At 40.6% G+C, this 17833-nt stretch overlaps 1 protein-coding gene across 2 annotated transcripts in view; it reads left to right on the top strand.

Moving 5' to 3' along the window:
• The first annotated feature begins 4598 nt into the window (after positions 1–4598).
• ARHGEF18 (Rho/Rac guanine nucleotide exchange factor 18) overlaps positions 4599–17833 on the top strand; it is a 58822-nt gene continuing 45587 nt past the window's right edge. Inside the window, exons 1-6 of one of the 2 annotated variants that reach the window (XM_081313347.1) lie at positions 4599–4681; positions 5518–5575; positions 5969–6013; positions 6855–6935; positions 8058–8163; positions 8500–8656. In XM_081313347.1, coding sequence (XP_081169473.1) covers positions 5541–5575; positions 5969–6013; positions 6855–6935; positions 8058–8163; positions 8500–8656 — 424 coding nt within the window. In that variant the 5' untranslated portion in view covers positions 4599–4681; positions 5518–5540. Of the gene's footprint in view, positions 4682–5517; positions 5576–5968; positions 6014–6854; positions 6936–8057; positions 8164–8499; positions 8657–10919; positions 12183–17833 lie in introns of those variants that run through there. The other variant, XM_081313348.1, reaches the window with a different exon arrangement.

Raw genomic sequence — 17833 nt, forward strand, 5'->3', positions numbered from 1 at the left:
GTCACAGGCACTGGACTTCTCCTGTCACTAAGCAGACTTTATGCCAGGTGTAAAAGAAGGGGTTTGGGGCGGGGGAAGGCTAATCACGTCTGAGAGTCGTACCTCCCTGCTAAATCTCACAACAGATCATCAGAGATTCAGCGATCGCTTTTGTGATCCAGGCTAGCAGAAACAACCCTCGTGTTAATCGATCTAGTTATTATGCCCCATTAATGCTGAGACTGGTCTTCAAGAGCGACTCATCTTCTGTGACTCCCTTTCTCTCGAACACCTCCATCCACTCTCAAAAGATGTTCTTTAAGGGAAAAAAAATAGAAATAAATAACGTGATCTTCTATAACTTGTTAGAAGAACGTGCCAAACACAGCAATTCTCAACTGCTGTCCCAACAGCCCCTGAGTTATCCTTGTGTAAATGCTATAAAAGCAGTGTAAATAAATTTGACAGGGAACCTGGCATCTTTACTCAGCTTAAGCAATGCAAACGAAGAAGTGTATAGTTAAATGCTAATTCTGCATGCAATAATTTTGCTTGAAACTTTAAAGAGTTTTATTTGCAAACAAGAAGGATCAGCTAAAAATGAATATCCCAAAGGTGCTTTTCAAAAGGCAACTAGACTCTCCTGGTTTTTTCCCTTGAAAATATTTCGCTTCTCATCCACGAAGCTTCTTCAATTCTTCAGTTGCCTTTTGAAAAACATCTTTGGGACAGCCATGACCTGGATGATTAAGAATCTCCAAAGACATTAAGGACAAATACATTAATAGATGTGTTAGGCCAGGGGTAGGCAACCTCGGCTCTTTTATGACTCATGGACTTCAACTCCCAGAATTCCTGACTCAGGAATTCTATGCTGACTCAGGAATTCTGGGAGTTGAAGTCCATGAGTCATAAAAGAGCCGAGGTTGCCTACCCCTGTGTTAGGCCATATTGGGTGAGGCAAATTCATTAAATATCAAGATTGTAAACAAAAAGTATAATAAACTAAAAATTACCTTTCTGTACCTTAATTTACAGCATGCTTGCTTAGCTTAACTTTCCCGCCCACCAGAATTCTCGGGCAGTAGGACTAAAAGTTTTCTTCTCTTTTCTTTTTGTAGGTAATGAATTTTCAAAGTCGTTCAGGGTATTATTATAAGAATAATATTACTATAATAATTGAAGAAATACAGCAGAAAAAAGTAATTGCACTTAATCATATCACAGCAATGGAGAATTTACTTTCCCTGCTGGTTTTAAAAAGAGTTCCTGAAATGCTTAATTCTGCATTTTAAGGAATCAGTACAAAAAAAATAAATAAATGAGAAAACCCCTTAAAACCCCTGGTATGTCTGGGTAGAGTTAAGACTGCTGTGTCCTTGAAATGTTTCTTCTCCTGTGATCCAATTTTATTCCCCATCAGGTTCAGCCTGGATGCATCAGAGCTAGGGAGTGACACAGAAAAGGAGGAAGAAAAAGAGACGAGTCTCCCTCATTTCTCCTCACCTCTGTCTTGGTCAGGACTAGAGACTTGGCATGGTAGCGGTGTGATCAAAGCGGAGGCTGAGCCTTTGTGCCAAAACGTGGGCCTTGTGGAAAAGCCTGGGAATGTGGTGAGTCCTGGCTGTTTTGTTGGCTGCCCTGCATTATGGAGTGGATGTAGCACCCACCTAACGTGGCGATGAGAGCATGGCCAGATTAGCTGTTTGCTTCAGTCGGCTGCTTCAAGTGCCTCCTAGTCCTCTTAAAAAAAACAACCAAAAGCTAGTTAAGCCCATGGCCTGAGGCTTTACCAAACTATATTTATGCCTATGAGGTAACTCAGACCTGGTGACGTAGCCATTAAAAGAAGACACTAAAACTTAATGCAAAAAGTCCCAGGTGTCACCTTCTGCATCTCCAGATAAGGATTAGCTAGCAAGTAACAAAGGTCCTTTGTCCTTTGTCTAATATCTAAAAGTGCTGTCAGTGGAAAAGGCAATCCAGGCTAAGCAGACTGACCACCTAATCTGTGAAACAGACAGTAATTCATTTTTGAATTGGGACCTCATTTTCTCCCAGCCTTAGAAAGTTGTATGGTGGTACAAAATAAAACAGAACAACTAACAACACCCCCCACCCCACCCCCCTTACAACAACACAATATTATAAACCAATCCAATCAGACCTCAGTATTTTTAACATAAAAACAACCAGTCGACACTGATGTATTTAAAACAATACCCTGAAACAGAACCAAGTGTATGTAATTTAAAACTATTGTTAACCTGGAAGGGTCCGCTAAATTTGAGTAAGGTGGGACAATCAACTCCTCTGTTAAGTAAAAAAAAAAGGTATTTAAACCTCTTTTAAAGGTCATCACATTTTCACAACTACGAAAAGAGCTGATTTCAGAGTTGTGGGATCAGGTCCCTCAAGGTGTGGAACCTGGAAATGAAAACCAAAGGCAGGGATGTCCTGTTCTAGGGCCTGGAGGCTGGGGGGGGGGTCTGGATGGGAAAAACAGGCTTCAGTTGAACCTAGCAAGACAGAATGGCTTTGGGTGTTGGGGGTCTTTTAAAATCTGGGGCTTCACCATATTTGGTACCGGATGGGGCCCCAAACAGATCCTGTGTATACTATCTGGAGGTCCTTCTGGACTTACAACTCAAGAAGCAGGTGTAGCAATCAGGGCCAGGAGGTGGCAATCAGGGCCCATTTTGCCTTGTAGATCAGCCGTACCTGTTCCTGGATCATGAGGCTCTGCTCACAGTTATCACGTTATCTCCTCCTTCAGAGCCTCCCTAGAATCGATGCTATAAGCCCAGGGGTCTTCAAACCTGACTCTTTTATGACTTGTGGACTTCAACTTGAAGCCCACAAGTCATAAAAGGGCCACATTTGAAGACCCCCTGCTGTAAGTGCACATCAAAGCGAACACTCGCATCCCTGAGCGTAGAATCAATAAATGGGGGAAAGGTCAGCTGGTCTTCAAAGGTGGCAGGTGGAGGTAACTGGGGGAAATCCGGAAGCCCATTTCGGAGAAAGGATTGGAGGATTTAAAATTGTACAATAGGCCTGTTAAACTTTGCAGAGGTTTAACACGCCTATTTTTCACCTTTTTCAGGCAACAAACTGGAAACTGTGCTGCCAAAAAAAATATATGATGGTTTGGTGCTAAATCTGAGGTGTGTTCTAATAGCTGCCAAATGGGGGCTGCCTCCTCTTGCGCTAAAAGAACGAAGTGGAACAGAGTGTCCCAGGGTTTAATGAACGCATTAGCATTGCATCACCTTAAGCAAAGAAGGGGCCGGGGGCTGATGGTGGCGGAGATCATGAACTATTCATGCTCACATTCCAAATTAAGCTAAAGTGAAAGAAGGAAGCCAGCCAGTTTCCACACTATGAGCCTGACCATATCTTGACCCACCATTTACAAGGAGAACATCACAAATCACTTGGAAATCCTGAAACCCATTGATCAAGAAAGAGTGGGATTTGGGACTGGGTTAAGAAAGTTGCTATGAGAAGAGACTGCCAAAGACCAAGGAAAAGAAGAAAACAAACTGGGGTGTTAGAACAGAGGATGAAAGAAAGACAAAGTTCTCAGGAAGGAGTTTGACCAAAAAATATTAAGAGAGCTGTTCGAAGAGGCAAAAAAGCAGTAGGACAACACGTGTAGAGACATGACTTCAAAAAGGTCTCTGAACTCAGAAGATTTCAACCTGAAATGTGTATGTTAAAGGACACCAGTGGACAGATTCCAAGAAGAGAAAACAAAGATAGAATATACTGAAATCCTGTCCAGTGGAAATGTCAATGTTTAAGATACCTTAAAAAGTATTCCCGTATTTACAAGAAGCTCTAGCACAGGGGTCTTCAAACTTGGCCCTTTTAGGACTAGTGGACTTCAGCTCCCAGAATTCCTCAGCCAGGCACTCTGGCTGAGGAATTCTGGGAGTTGAAGTCCACAAGTCCTAAAAGGGCCAAGTTTTGAAGACCCCCCCACTCTAGCATTATAAGATGAACATAGATCAGCACTCTGGTCATTGCCAAATTAGAAAGCTAAAGGAATTGCAGAGCAGCTGCAGAAATATAGCAAGAAACAGAAGGTGAATCCATAAAGATTCTAACTAAACTCCAAACAAATCTGCAGAATGGCACAGTGGAAGAAGCCAACCTACCTATCAATATCAAAGAGAGGAGAGTTAATAGGGTGTGCAATCTCTCATACCATTTCACTTGCTGGCAAAATAACGCCTAGGATAATCCAGTGCAGATTAGAACCCTCCATCATGGAAACGGGGACAATATACATCCAAGCTGGCTTTAGAAAAGGTGGACGTTATGGTTAATGCACCTGGTTAATTGAGAAAAATTGAAGAATACCAAAAATTCATTCCAGTAGGCTTCTAATACCAATTGCAGGGGAACATGAACATACAGTATTTCTTTAGGTTCTCTCTGTGGGCTTCCCATTTAGATAGTTCCATGGTGGGAACGGGGTGATGGGCTGAATAGATTTAGCCACACTGTTACTATGTTCTTAATGAAAACTTGTTCAAGGTTAAAGAGAGCAGGGCTAATGGGATGCTCTCTCTCTTTTAGGATAGTGACAACAGTAGAAAGCGGCCAAGGTCCACTTCTGTCTCATGTTCCTGTGGCAATGTCCCCTCTCTACATGTATCCCAAAGCCTGGATGTCCCGCTTCCAATCTCACTGGGTTAGTGATTGCTAGTTAACAGATTTTCTGGAAAAGGGAGATGCTATCAGATGCAAAGATATGATGATGGGAATATTGCTCTTGATCTAACACTTTCCAACCGAGGGACATCTTTTAACCCAGAGCTGTCAATCTTAGGACAGGATCGATGGACTTCTAGAAATGATTAAGCTATATAAATAATTGGAGGGAAGAAGCAAATTTAAAATTTGAGCACTTTCCATGGTTCGTGCAAGATATGTAAATTCTTCAGCTATAAAGCTAGGCAAGTTTTACATTCTTTTATTTTCTAAAAAAAAAGAACAGTCAATATGTTCCTGAGATATTAAGTATAGTTTTATGTCTGTCTATTGGTAAGAGTTCATATCTCACTGTTATCACTGCACAAAAATATTAGAGCAAATATATTTTAGAGAATGAAATTAGAATATAAATGTTCCTACAAATAGGTAAGGTAGCCGTCACTTGTATTTCATTTCTAACTTATTCAAAAATATTTTTACACTACATTTGAGGGGGCTTGCAACAAAGAGAGGAAATGTTTTTGTCTGCTTTTGTCGTTGACAACGGGACAAATATGCCAATTTGTTTGCTTCCAGCTTCTTCTGGAGAGTAGTTAAGTTCATATGAAGCTCTGGTGGGGTTTGGCTTTAGCTTAGTGTGATATTTGAACCTAGAGATTATAATTTAATGTTAGGTATGAACCAGAGCCCTGTGGATTATTCAAAAAAATATTTAAAAACTCCTGGTACAAACTATGTGGGAAATTAGATAGAGAACTGAAGAATGATTATAAGGCTCTTTCATATCCCAATCTTTTTAAAATTGCATTTTAGGGATTGTGCCACCTGTGTTGGATATGATTCAAAAGGACCACGTAGCCCCAGAACAAGTGTAAGTGCCTGAATGGAAACAGCATTCTTCTTCCCCTGGAGAACTTAGCTCTTCTATCTGTAATATAAAGAAACCCTGCTCATTGTTCTAGCATTTTATCCTGTTTGGGGACATAGTGTTTATTTGATACTTTTCTACTTGTTGAATCTTGGGTATTTTTACATGTTTTATGGACTGACACCATTTGGGAGAAAAGCATTTTGGTAGAAATTTAAAAAATAGATGAAAAATATTCTTAGTTGTTTGTTCAAATTTTGGAGCACTAGGAGGAAGATAGCATTTGGAAAATGGGAACACTTTAGTAGCATTGATTCCTGCTTGAAGTAGCCCTTTAGCAAAGAGGTGGGGAATTGCTTCTAAAGCTGTATCTGATTTCATTACATTTTCTAACAGGTTAATGGTTCAGGAGGTGCTGAAGGAACTAGCACAGTATCATAGGTAAGTGTTGAGTATCATCATCCCAAAGTGGCATCTATTATCCCATTACATAATTATTGCCTTGTAAGTCCAGAATGGCTCCTGCATGTGATGGAATTCTCCTGGGAAAAATAAAGACATTCAAATTATCTTAATAGAGAGGGGTCAGCAAAAATATTCTGGATTTTTTTTAACAAACCATATTTGGCTATGTATCTTTTCTATGTTCCAAGCACTAGACTGGAAGAAAGGTATTTGAAAGTCTGTAGACTCAAGGCAGTATAGTATATAGCATTTACTGATTCTTCCTTTTAAAAATGCTGTTTATATTAATTACTTACTCCTATTTAGGAACTCCCATCTCCCTCACAGAGGGACTCTGGGAGGTTATACAAATAAAATATTAAAAGCATAAAAATAGTATATAAAATTTAAAAGAGGCAAGGAATGTTAAAAAAATAATTATAAGGCGGGGTGGGGGGGGTGAGGGCTTTCAGGAAGTTAAATTGCCCCATGGCTAAGTGCTCCTCTCTGCGTCCCAAACAACCCCACAGAGCCATGTTTTCCCACTTTTCTGGAAGGCCAGGAAAGTGGGGGCTCCCTCACCTCTGAGGAGAAAAGGGTGTTCCACAGGGCAGGGGCAATAGCAGAAAAGTCTCTCTTTCTGGACCCCACCAGTCAGACTTAATGTCATTGTATCACAACATTAGGTGACGTAAGAATAGAAAAATGGTGGCGGTTCCTGTGTTATTGGATATCCTCGCTGTTTATTTAGATCAGCAATTTGCTGCATCGGTATTTTCCTTAACTTTTTGAGCTGCCTTTATTGTAATGCCTTTTTTTAACTGTGTTTCCTTGCCAGTGCTAAACAGGTGTTGTACTCACCTGAAGGTAAATGTGAAACCCAGCAAAACCTGACCTGGTTTGAATTCCTGTCTAATGAGTAAGTTCCCTCTGCATCTACGTGCCTAGTGTTACATTTTTGTCCCCAACTCTGCTGTGATTCAACAGGAATAAAGGGTAGTGTTGAATATATAGGTAGTCCTTGACTTACAACCCTAACTGAGCCTGGAATTATGGTCATAAGCCGTCGTGGTCATTTTTTGATCAGTTTTTGTGGCGATTATTAGGCCAACAATGCAGTCGTTTAAGTGGATCCATTTTCCTTAACGGTTTGTTGTTGTTTTTTTCCTGGAAATCGGAAGCAAATGTCAGAAACCAACAAAAAATATTGTAAATCACGGTCACACGATCACAGGACATTGCAAATAGTCATAAAGATGAGCCGGTTGTCAAGTGCCCCAAATGCAATTGTGAGGGGAGGGGTTGCAGCCATCATAATTTCAAAAATGGGTTGTAAGTAGCTCTGGGGAGGTCTGCTGCAACTTCAAATGACAGTTAAGCAGCCAGTCGGAAACCGAGGACTACTTGTACAATGATGGTGCTCATGGAGATATGGGATCCGTTCTGTATCTTTGCATTTGTTTGTTTGTTGTAGTCAGCTACGCTGACTCAGGAATTCTGGGAGTTGAAGTCCATGAGTCATAAAAGAGCAGAGGCTGCCTACCCCTGGTGAAGGGCTAAGAAGATTTGGAGCCAGTTTTGTATAGTGGTTAAAGTGCTGAAACAGAAATCAGGAGACCAGCCACTCTTCTGTCTCAACCCAGCTCACCTCACAGGGTTGTTGTGAGGCAGGAGGAAGGAGTACCTCATACGTTCGTCATCCTGACTTAATTATAAAGACAATAAAGGCGGGATATGTCAGGCCGCAGCTCTGCTGGTTGCCCACTTTATAGTTTTGGCACCAAGTAAAAGGCTTGTTTTCTAAAGCCTTTTTAGATGTTCCAATAGTTTTAGACTGGACGAGATATTTCGCTCTCCTTATTTATTAATTTGGTTCTCTCTGCCTGTCACTTCTATGGGTTAAAATATAGCACCTTCATATTCTGCTGTTTTGGAAGCTTCCTGAATTGAAGACATAGAAGTTAAATGATCTAAAACAGATTTCCTATAGCCAAATTTATTCACTTCCTTCTTCTCACCCTTCCCTACTTGCCTACCTCAGATATGAAGAGAGTCCAAGGAATGACAAAACTGAAAAGGTCGCTAAGGTGAAGCGGCGGCTGAGCAATCTGCGCAACCGTGTCACTGGCTCATGGCAGAAGGAGAAGGTGAGAGGGCTGTATGCAAACCACTTGACTCAGTGAAATGTATGGTTTTATATCAGAAGTTTATAATCGAGGTATCACGAGAAAGAACAACTGAGCAGGAATTATGCCTCAGCGGCAGAGCTGGTATTTTCTTTACAGAATGTCTCAGATGCAGTCCCCTAAGTAAAATAGAAAGATCTCTCTGCTCTGGCCCTACAGAGATCAAAAGGGAAAAATACAAATATTCTAAAAGACAGTATTCCAAGAACTGAATCGGAAAGGAATAAGTGAATGGGCGTTTGATGGCATTTAGTTGTAAAAAAAATCTTGACATTATGGCATTTTCTGTTTTCTTAGGGTAAGAATAAAGATCGGGAGAAAGAGGCTATGGAGGCAAAGGAGCGAACACAGGCACTGCATGGGCATGAACTAGCACTAGGCGCCTTCTCTAATGGCACCTGTTGCTCTCTCTGTGGCAAAATCCTGCCGAACAAAACAGGGCTACAGTGCCTGAGTGAGTAGCTCCCTTCTGGGTTGCAGTGTGAGTCTGTCTGTCTCCTGGCCAGCTTGCTTTTACATTCTCTACTACGAGAGTTTATGAGTTCTGCTTTCTTCCTCCTCCACTGCATCATCTCAGATGTCATCCCATCTCTGTACACGTAGTCCTCAACTTACTACCACAATTGAGCCTAAAATTTCTGTTATTGAGTTGTTTGTTAAGTGAGTTTGGCCCCATTTTAACAACCTTGCTGGCTGCAATTCTTCAGTAATCGCTGCGGTTGATAAGTTAGGAACCTGGTTGTTAAGTGAATCTGGCTTCCCTGTTGATTTTGCTTGGCAGAAGGTCACAAAAGGTGTTCGTATGACCTTGGGACACAAGTATGAACCCGTTGCTAAGCATCTGAATTTTGATTGGATGATCATGAGGATGCTTCAAAGGTCATAACTGTGGAAAAACGGCCCTAATTCCCTTTTTTGTGTCACTGTAATTTTGAATGGTCACTGTATAAGTTGTTGTAAATTTATTTATTTATTTTATTTTAATTCCATTTATATCCCGCCCTTCTCCGAAGACTCAGGGCGGCTTACAAGCTTAGCAGTAGCCTTCATTCTATGTATATGCCTGCTTATTAGGGCTTTCACACACACCCCAAGCGGCATTATTACAAAGTCAGCTTAATTGCCCCCAACAATCTTGGTCCTCATTTTACCTACCTCGGGAGGATGGAAGGCTGAGTCAACCTTGAGCCTGGTGGGATGCGAACCTGCACTAATTGCAGGCAGCTGGTGTTACTTAAGGAGGCATTAGCCCACTGCTCCACCAAGGCTAATGCCAATTGAGGACTACCTGTACTTAAGGTAGCCACTTCCTATTCTGACATTGCTCTGCACTGAAAGTGTTTTTAGTATTTAATTCAAAGTTTTTGGTTATGTGCATGCATATGCTTTGTTTGTCTGCAGGAAAACTTGTACTATATTCATTAACTTTTGGCCTGTTGACTAAATTTTGGTAAATGCAGATGACACCAAACTGGCAGGAATAGCCAACACCCCGAAGAGAAGCTCAGGATCCAAAAAGATCTTGACAAACTTGAACAATGGGCCCTATCCAACAAAATGAGTTTTAATGTGGAGAAAAGCAAAGTTTTGCATTTAGGCAGAAAAAAATCAAAGGTACAAGTACAAATTAGGCGAGACCTGGCTCAAAAACAGCAACTGTGAGAGGGACCTTGGAGTCCTAGTGGATGATCATTTGACTATGAGCCAGCAGTGTCCAGCAGCAGCCAAAAAAGCTAATACAATCCTGGGTTGTATAAAGAGAGGCATAGAATCAAGATCACATGAAGAATTAGTATCGCTTTATAAAACCCTCGTAAGACCACAGCTGGAAAACTGCAACCAATTTTGGTCACCATACTACAAAAAAGTTGTTGAGACCTTGGAAAAAGTTCAGAGAAGAGCAACTGAAATGATCAAAGGCCTGGAGACTAAAACATATGAAGAACGGCTGCAGGACTTGGATTTGGTTAGTCTAAAGAAAAGAAGAAATAGTCATGACATGATAGTATTTGAGGAGCTGCCACAAAGAATAGGGCATCTAACTATTCTTCAAAGTACCAGAAGGCAGGACAAGAAACAATGGTTGGAAACAGATCAAAGAGAGAAGCAACCTGGAATTAAGGAGAAACTTCCTAACAGTGAGGACAATTAACCAGTGGAACAGCTTGCCTTCAGAAATCGTGGGCGCTCCATCACTGGAGATTTTTAAGAAGAGACTGGACAGTCACTTGTCTGAAATGGTATAGGTTCTGCTTGAGCCTGGGGCTGGACTAGAAGACCTTCAAGGTCCCTTCCAGCTCCATTCTATTCTCTAAATACCTTTTCTATATATAAACTATGCTTCAGTTCTAACTGTGGGGTACCATTGAACATATCCTGAATGGTTGATTATCTGATACAAATAATCACTATTTAAATACAATTCTACTGCAGGCAAAACATAACTAGTAAAACTTCCTGAATTTATTTTAAATAATGTTCCAGTCAGGTACAATAATATATTTCCCTTTTAACTTTGCTTTGTTTTCTGTTTAGGCTACAAATAATGTAAGCAAGAAAGTTAAAAAGATAATAATTACACATAAAATTGCATGCAAATCCAATCTTGAGAAATACTTTCTGCATGAAAATCAAACTACAATATCATTAACTATGATTAATAAAAATAATAATTAATATGGTAACCATGAGGCAGTACTCTTAGTGAATTAGAATAGCATACTGCAGTTACAATAGTATAATTGCCTCAATTACATGAAGCAACGGAAACTACTAAGTCATTTTAAAGATTATCTTGATGGAAACTGTGCTTGTATTATTAGACATGCATACTATGGTCTTCAGTTAGGCAAAGTAAATAAATAATGGTTTATTGGGCAGGCAGCCCCAAAACCACAATTTTACATCTATACTTTTACACATTACTCATTTTACTTTTTTATGGTACTACTCCTTATATTACTTTAAATTTTCCTCCAATTCCTTGCTTTGGAGCAAAGCCTCTCATTAGACCCCCATAAAGCCACTAAACCCTTTCTCGGTCCTCTTGGACAAGCTGCATGTCATGCTTTGCTCCCCGAAAATCTCATGTGATAGAAATTTGGAGAGCTAAAAAAGATCTGAAAAGAGAAATTAAACCATAGGTACATTTATTTCGCTTTCTTCCCTATCAAAAAAAAAAAGCAAAAAACAACCCATCATGGAAAAATAGCTTTCCTCTTCTAAAGGTGCCAGGCTTAAAAAAAAACCTAATGACTGGTGGATATTTAAAATCCTTGAAATAAATTTTTAGATTTTTATGATAAATGACATAAAGTATTATCATCTCAGCCACAAGAGGGGAGAAAAAAACCCACAAGTCTAGGCAGACGCGGTTTCCAGGGCAACCAGCTTTTAGACGAGACAGGTAGGGAATCGATATCTCGCGGGACCTCGAAGTTCCGCGAGAGGTCGATCTCAGAGACGCTAGATTTGGAGTTCGCCAGAAGGGGCGGGCTGGGAGTTGAGCCAGAAGGGCGGGGAGTTTAAAAAAAAAACTCGCATCGTTTTAGAAAGCCTCGCTTGAGATCTCGCGATATCTTTTCGGCTGAGGCGGAGCCGGCAGGTAACTTTATACCTTTACGTCGCGGGCTTGGCGTTCTCACGCCGCCTGAGATGTCCCGTAAGGCTGCTCTTGTTGTTCCGTCCCAGCAACAGCCTTCCCACCCTCACACTCCCCTCGAACCGCCAGGGTTGAGCAGACTACGGAGTTGAATGGAGAATTGGAATCCCGCGGGCTTCAGCAGGTCTCGCGATATGCCTGGCTGATTTGTACGGGGGCGGGGCCAAAGAGGAAGTGTCTCAGTGAGGAGGCGAGGCCGGGTTGGGCCTCTTTGGGGGGGGGGGCAGAAGAAGGACTCGCATCTGCCGCTTGAGGACAACAGTCTTACAGGGTAGGCTGGTCCAGAGAGAAGACGAGGCGTCATTTGATGACGTCAGAGGTCAGTATTAGCCACACTTAACCCCCACTCAACTATTTGGGTGGAGGGAGGCTTCTCATGGAGAACTTGGGAACCTCACACTTCTTTATATCTGGAAATGTATATGCTTTTTGCTTTCCTTTTACCGCTCAAGTTCTTAATCTTCGTGGATCTGTTGCTCTCCGTTTTAACTTTTCTTTATGAAAATAATGGAGGAACTGATGCGTTTGATGTATTGTAGATGAACAAAGCAGGTTGCCATCCGGAAGAGTTTGTGCATGCCCGATAATGGTTGCTGGACCTCTTTTTGAAAACAATGTCTTGAGCCACGAAGAATAAGACTACCAAGAGGCTATAGTTTATGCAAGTAGATTGGCATTTCCATTTTTAAAAAAAATCTCTGGTATTTAAATTGATAAAGGGTTCAAGAGAATTCCTTCCTGTTGCAGTATTAGAGAGAAATTGGCCCAATGGATAAGCAGTCTTATTTGATATAAGGTGCCTTTATTTATTCCCTGCAGGCAGCCATTGTTAAATGATGGAGTACTACTTTTTCATCTATCCAGAATACCTTAAGAGATCTTCGGGTTTAAAAAAAAAAGGAAATTTTGTCCTCTTAGTCTCACTGAGAAGATACTGATCCCTTTCTAACATTTTATGGCTATTAACTTCATTACCTGACTTGTATAACTAAATAGGTTGGCTCTGTAACTTCCCAGAGAGTCAATATAATTGGAATGACAGTGGGACTCAGCAGTCTGACTCAGCATAGGGAAGATTTATGTACTATATTTAAGACAATTGTCACATTCAGTCATCTTGCATCTCCAGTTAAACAACAAATGGGATTGGGCAGTAGTGTTTTAAAATAGTTGTAAATTACAGGTTGTTGTATGTGCCTTTTACAAGAAAATCCAAAAGCACCAGCAGGATATTTCTCCCCCCCCCCCTATTATTACTGTCAGTGAAAAGATCACAGCGTGAGCCATTTTTTAAAGTCTGTTGAAATAGTCCTTCCTTCTAAAGATGACTGAATAGAATGGAAAAGAAATCACTATAGATGTGGAATTTTAGAAAAAGGCAACTGCACCAATAGAAGAGAGTATATATAACTCAGGGATGAAGTGTGGTGCTCTCTGAGCTAGTAACATCCTTTGCTAGAAAGGAATGGGGTTTGCTCTATAGTAGCTTGCCTTGTCAGTGTTGCTGACGGGGTTGTTTCTGATAGCTATTTCTGGCCAGCATTAAATGTTCTCCCTTTCAAGATTTTGTTGACTACCATTTTAATGACTTCTTAAATGTAGTGGTTTTCTAAACATTTTATTACATTTTTTTAAATAAATGTTCAATTTTGATTGCTCATATAATTGCCGTGATGGTTTTGGCAGAAGGGCAGTATTAAAATTGTGACAATAATAATAAACTGAAAAGGAAACGTGTTGCTTTCGGTAGGTTGGCCCAGCAATTCTATCCTACAGTTAAATGGAATGATGTATGTTGGTGGACACGTAGCTCTTACAGTAGTGCAAAGCTGAACAGATTGCATAAATTCTCAGCCTGTGAGGAGATGAAAAGATTCCACTGAGAAAATCTTCAAAAGGTGCACAAACACCCGTAGCCAGAACATTCATAGTTGTGCTGCCAACAATCTTTAGTCTGTGACTATACTATTATTGTATGTGTACATAAAGCCAGTGGCAATTAGGTTCATTCTTTTTTGCAGTGACACTATTCAGTGACACCTGAATGCCTCAAGATATTTGCCAGTCATCTGATATTTTTGAAAATAGGCTTTCTGATTTTCTTACAGTAATCCTAATATTTGGGAAACTGTAGAAGAGAAAAGCAGACACAAGCACTCCAAACTCTTATCATCCCTTGAGCAGATGGCTTGCTTGTACTTCTCTTGGGTTCTATTAAGGGAGGGAAAGATGTCTATGGAGATTCTCAATCATCCAGGTCATGGTGGTTCCAAAGGTGCTTTTCCAAAAGACAACTGGATTTTCTTGGGTTTTTTTTTCCTTGAAAACATTTCACTTCTCATCTAGGAAGCTGAACTGAAGAAGTTTCTTGGATGAGAAGCAAAATGTTTTCAAGGGAAAGAAACCAAGGAAGTCCAGTTGCCTTTTGGAAAAGCACTTTTGGGACAGGGAGGGAAAAGCTTTCCTGCTGCAAGTTCTAAGTTTGAGTTCCACTGGCAGAAGTGCAAAAAATATACTTTCTGTTTGCCTCCCTTTTCCCCTCATTTGGGGGGAAAGAGTAGAAACTCTTAGAACTTAAACATATACAGCAAGTTTAACAGCTGTTTCCTGAGCATTCTGCCATAAGAATAAGATGGCACTCATGCCGGCTTCAACTCCCCTCCGCCCTGTGCGTTCCCACAGAGAGGGCCTCCTCAGGGTGCCTCCGGTCAGGGAATGTCGACTGGCGGCCCCCAGGGGGAGAGCCTTCTCTGTGGGTGCCCCGGCTTTGTGGAACCAACTGCCGGTGGAGCTCCGGACGGCATCGGACCTCCGAACTTTCCGTCGTGGTCTGAAGACCCATTTGTTTGAATTGGCCGGTCTGGCCTGATGGGGGAGCTGTGTTTTAAATTGTCATTTTAGATTGCATTATTGTTTTTTAATTGGGCACTGATTTAATCTTTGTTTTAACTTTTGTATAGTATTGTATTTTTATTTATATGCCCTGTGAACCGCCCTGAGTCCCTAGGGAGAAGGGCGGTATATAAATTAAATAAAACATAAACATAAACATAAACATATATCATTTGGAAGTCTTGAGATCAATTGATGTACATCAGATTCTTAAAGATACAGTTCCTTTAGGTGGAGGGTGGAAAAATGGCTAGGGAGGGGAGGAATGTATGGCAGTACAATAGTCCTTGACTTACAATGGTTCATATAGTGACTGTTTGAAGTTACAACGGCACTGAAAAAAACTTATTGACCATTTTTCACACTTACAACCATTGCAGCATTCCCAAGATGACATGATCAAAATGCAGATGTGTGATAACTGACTAATATTTATGACGGTTGCACGTGTCCTGGGATCATATGATCACCTTTGCAACCTTTTGACAAGCAGTCAATGGGGAAGCCAGATTCACTTAACAATTGTGTTACTTACTTAACAACTGCAATAATTTACTTAACTCTGGCAAGAAAGGATGTAAAATGGGGCAAAACTCAGTTAACAACTGTATCACTTAGCAACAGAAATTTTGAGTCAATTTTCATAAGTCAAGGACCACTTGTATATGAAGACCCAGCTATGCCAATTAGCAGGAGTGCTTCAGCTGCTACAATTACTAACTACTTTAAACTATGAACTTGTTGCTTAAATTATAGTGGTGATTGCATGCTATGTTTGGATCTTGAGCTGTGTTACAGAGTACTACTGTATGTTATCTCCTGATTATAGGTGTGTCTTAACTTTTCCTTCCTTCAGTTGAGTTTAATGGTAAGGCATTACTTGAATGGGCTTCAAAGCCACAATGGCTGTGGGCCTATCAGCTGCTGAAACTAAACTGTAGAATTGTATCTTTACTTAAATAAGGTCCTAACCTAGCTAAGATGTTTAGTACAAAGGTCAAATTGCTGCAAGGTTCCACCAAAGAGAAACAGTGAAATGATTACCTGTATTACCATGTACTAAATCATTTGGCTAGTTGCCTTGAGCAAGAATCAGTTAGAGAGAAAGTGAGAGACTAACCACTAATTTAGTATTAGGCATCAGATTTATTATTTTGTGGACTGCAATTAGTTGTGGATTTATTTGCAAGGTGAATCTTTTTGGGTCAGCTTAAGGATGGCTTTTCTAAGATATCCTGGGAAGCTTTTCATATGTAGGCAATAATGTGTTAAAGCAGGAATATTGAGTTGGTGTAAAGCAGACATGTCAAACTAATGATGTCACACAACGTATTGGGACGGTTTTGTCGTCAATGGGGTGGACGCGACTTCCGCATGAAGCATCCAGCCTGCGGGCTGGCAGTTTGACACCCTTGGTGTAAAGGGAGATTATTTTTTTAAAAAAAATTGTCCCTGGACCTTATTTGGTAAGGTAGGTTTAGAGTTTGCTATGGATGGGTGCCCAGCAGCAAGCTAATTTTTCAAGCCAATTTGGAATGGTGATCAAAATGCTGGGTTAGGGTTGGGGAAATGTGGGTTCACATCCAGCTTCAGCTGTTGTAACTTTTGGTGACTTGGATCATTCTTTCAGCATATCATAGGTCTGCTGAAGTGTTAGAGTGAAAAGAGATGCTAATGTAAGCTGTCTGGAGCTCCCAGATATAAATATAATGAAAAAATAATAATAAACCTTTCCCCCTCTGCTCTCAGCCATCCTATAGGATAGATGAGTTGTTATGCACTGGGGTCAGAACGTTGAAATCCAGTTGCTTGTGACTCACTCATTCAGCCACAAACTTTGCATAGGAAGCTGTGCCACAACTAGACCAGTCTTTGAGCTTTAACTTTTGGTTCACCTGGAAATGGAGACATTTGCCCTGGCACACCCTGTTTTTTCCCCAGCAGGCCTTCCAGGCAGAGAAGTTTTCATGCCTGTTAATCTCACTTTATAAACATGCCCTCCCAGTGTTTATACAACAGGAATTAGATAGATACCAGGGAAAGCCTGTGTAGAAAATCTCTCCTAGAAAATTATGCTTGCCTAATGAGCCCGAGGCTGCTTTTTAAGAAGATTGAGAAAGAAAGGCTATACAAACATGAAAACAGTCAAATTGGAAGGATCAATGTCTCACCTCACTGTCCTCCCACTTAAAATAACCAGGATTACTACATACCAGGTGAAATAGGAAAGAGATTCCTAAAAGTATTTCTGTTTGATGTCTCTGGTGCTTGATGTTTCTCAAACTGAAAGCTTCTTAAAGAATTGTTGTCCTGCATTGTCTTCTCTCTACAAAATAATTTGTGTTTAGAGATGAGGTGAGTGTATGGTGGCTGAGAAAAAAAGGACTGCACCTAATAGCCAGGTTGATCTTTCAGACCTGGTTCTATTTATACTTTTATTTACAGTCTAAATTTCTAGGGCTGCCCATTTGTCAATAATTCTGGGCAGCTTTCAAGGATTAAAAAAAGGGGGGAAAAACAGTACACTACGGACTCCTTAACTTATGACCACAATTTAGACCAGAATTTCCATTGCTTAAGCAAGGCTGTGGTTGAGTGACCTCCAATTTTATGCACTCTTTTACCATGGTGATTCACAAAGTTGTTAAGTGAATTTGGCTTCCCCCATTGACTTTGCTTGTCAGAAGCTAGCTGGAAAAATTGTACATGGTGGTCACCTGATCGCGGACCCTGCAACCATAGTAAATACATGCTGGTTGCCAACAACCAAATTTTGACCATGTGACTGTAGGGATGCTGCATCAGTTGTAAGTGCGAGGACTGGTTATAAGTCACTTTTTTTAAAAAAAACGGACTACATGTACCACCAGAAGTTGAATATATCATTTTTAAACTTCATTTAAAAGAGGTTGTGATATCTTGCAATCTCGTAACGTTTCCAACCCAGCAGTTTTGTGTTAGTGTATCGGTCCAGCTGGTAGTACATAAAGATAAGAAATTTGAGGAAGTAGGCAAGTATTTGTTGCAGGTTCATTTTTGGCTCATTGCTTTGGAAATTGCTTCCAGATTTTATGCTTG

Source organism: Vipera berus (assembly GCF_964194415.1).
Source record: "Vipera berus genome assembly, chromosome: 1".
Lineage (NCBI taxonomy): Eukaryota > Metazoa > Chordata > Lepidosauria > Squamata > Viperidae > Vipera > Vipera berus.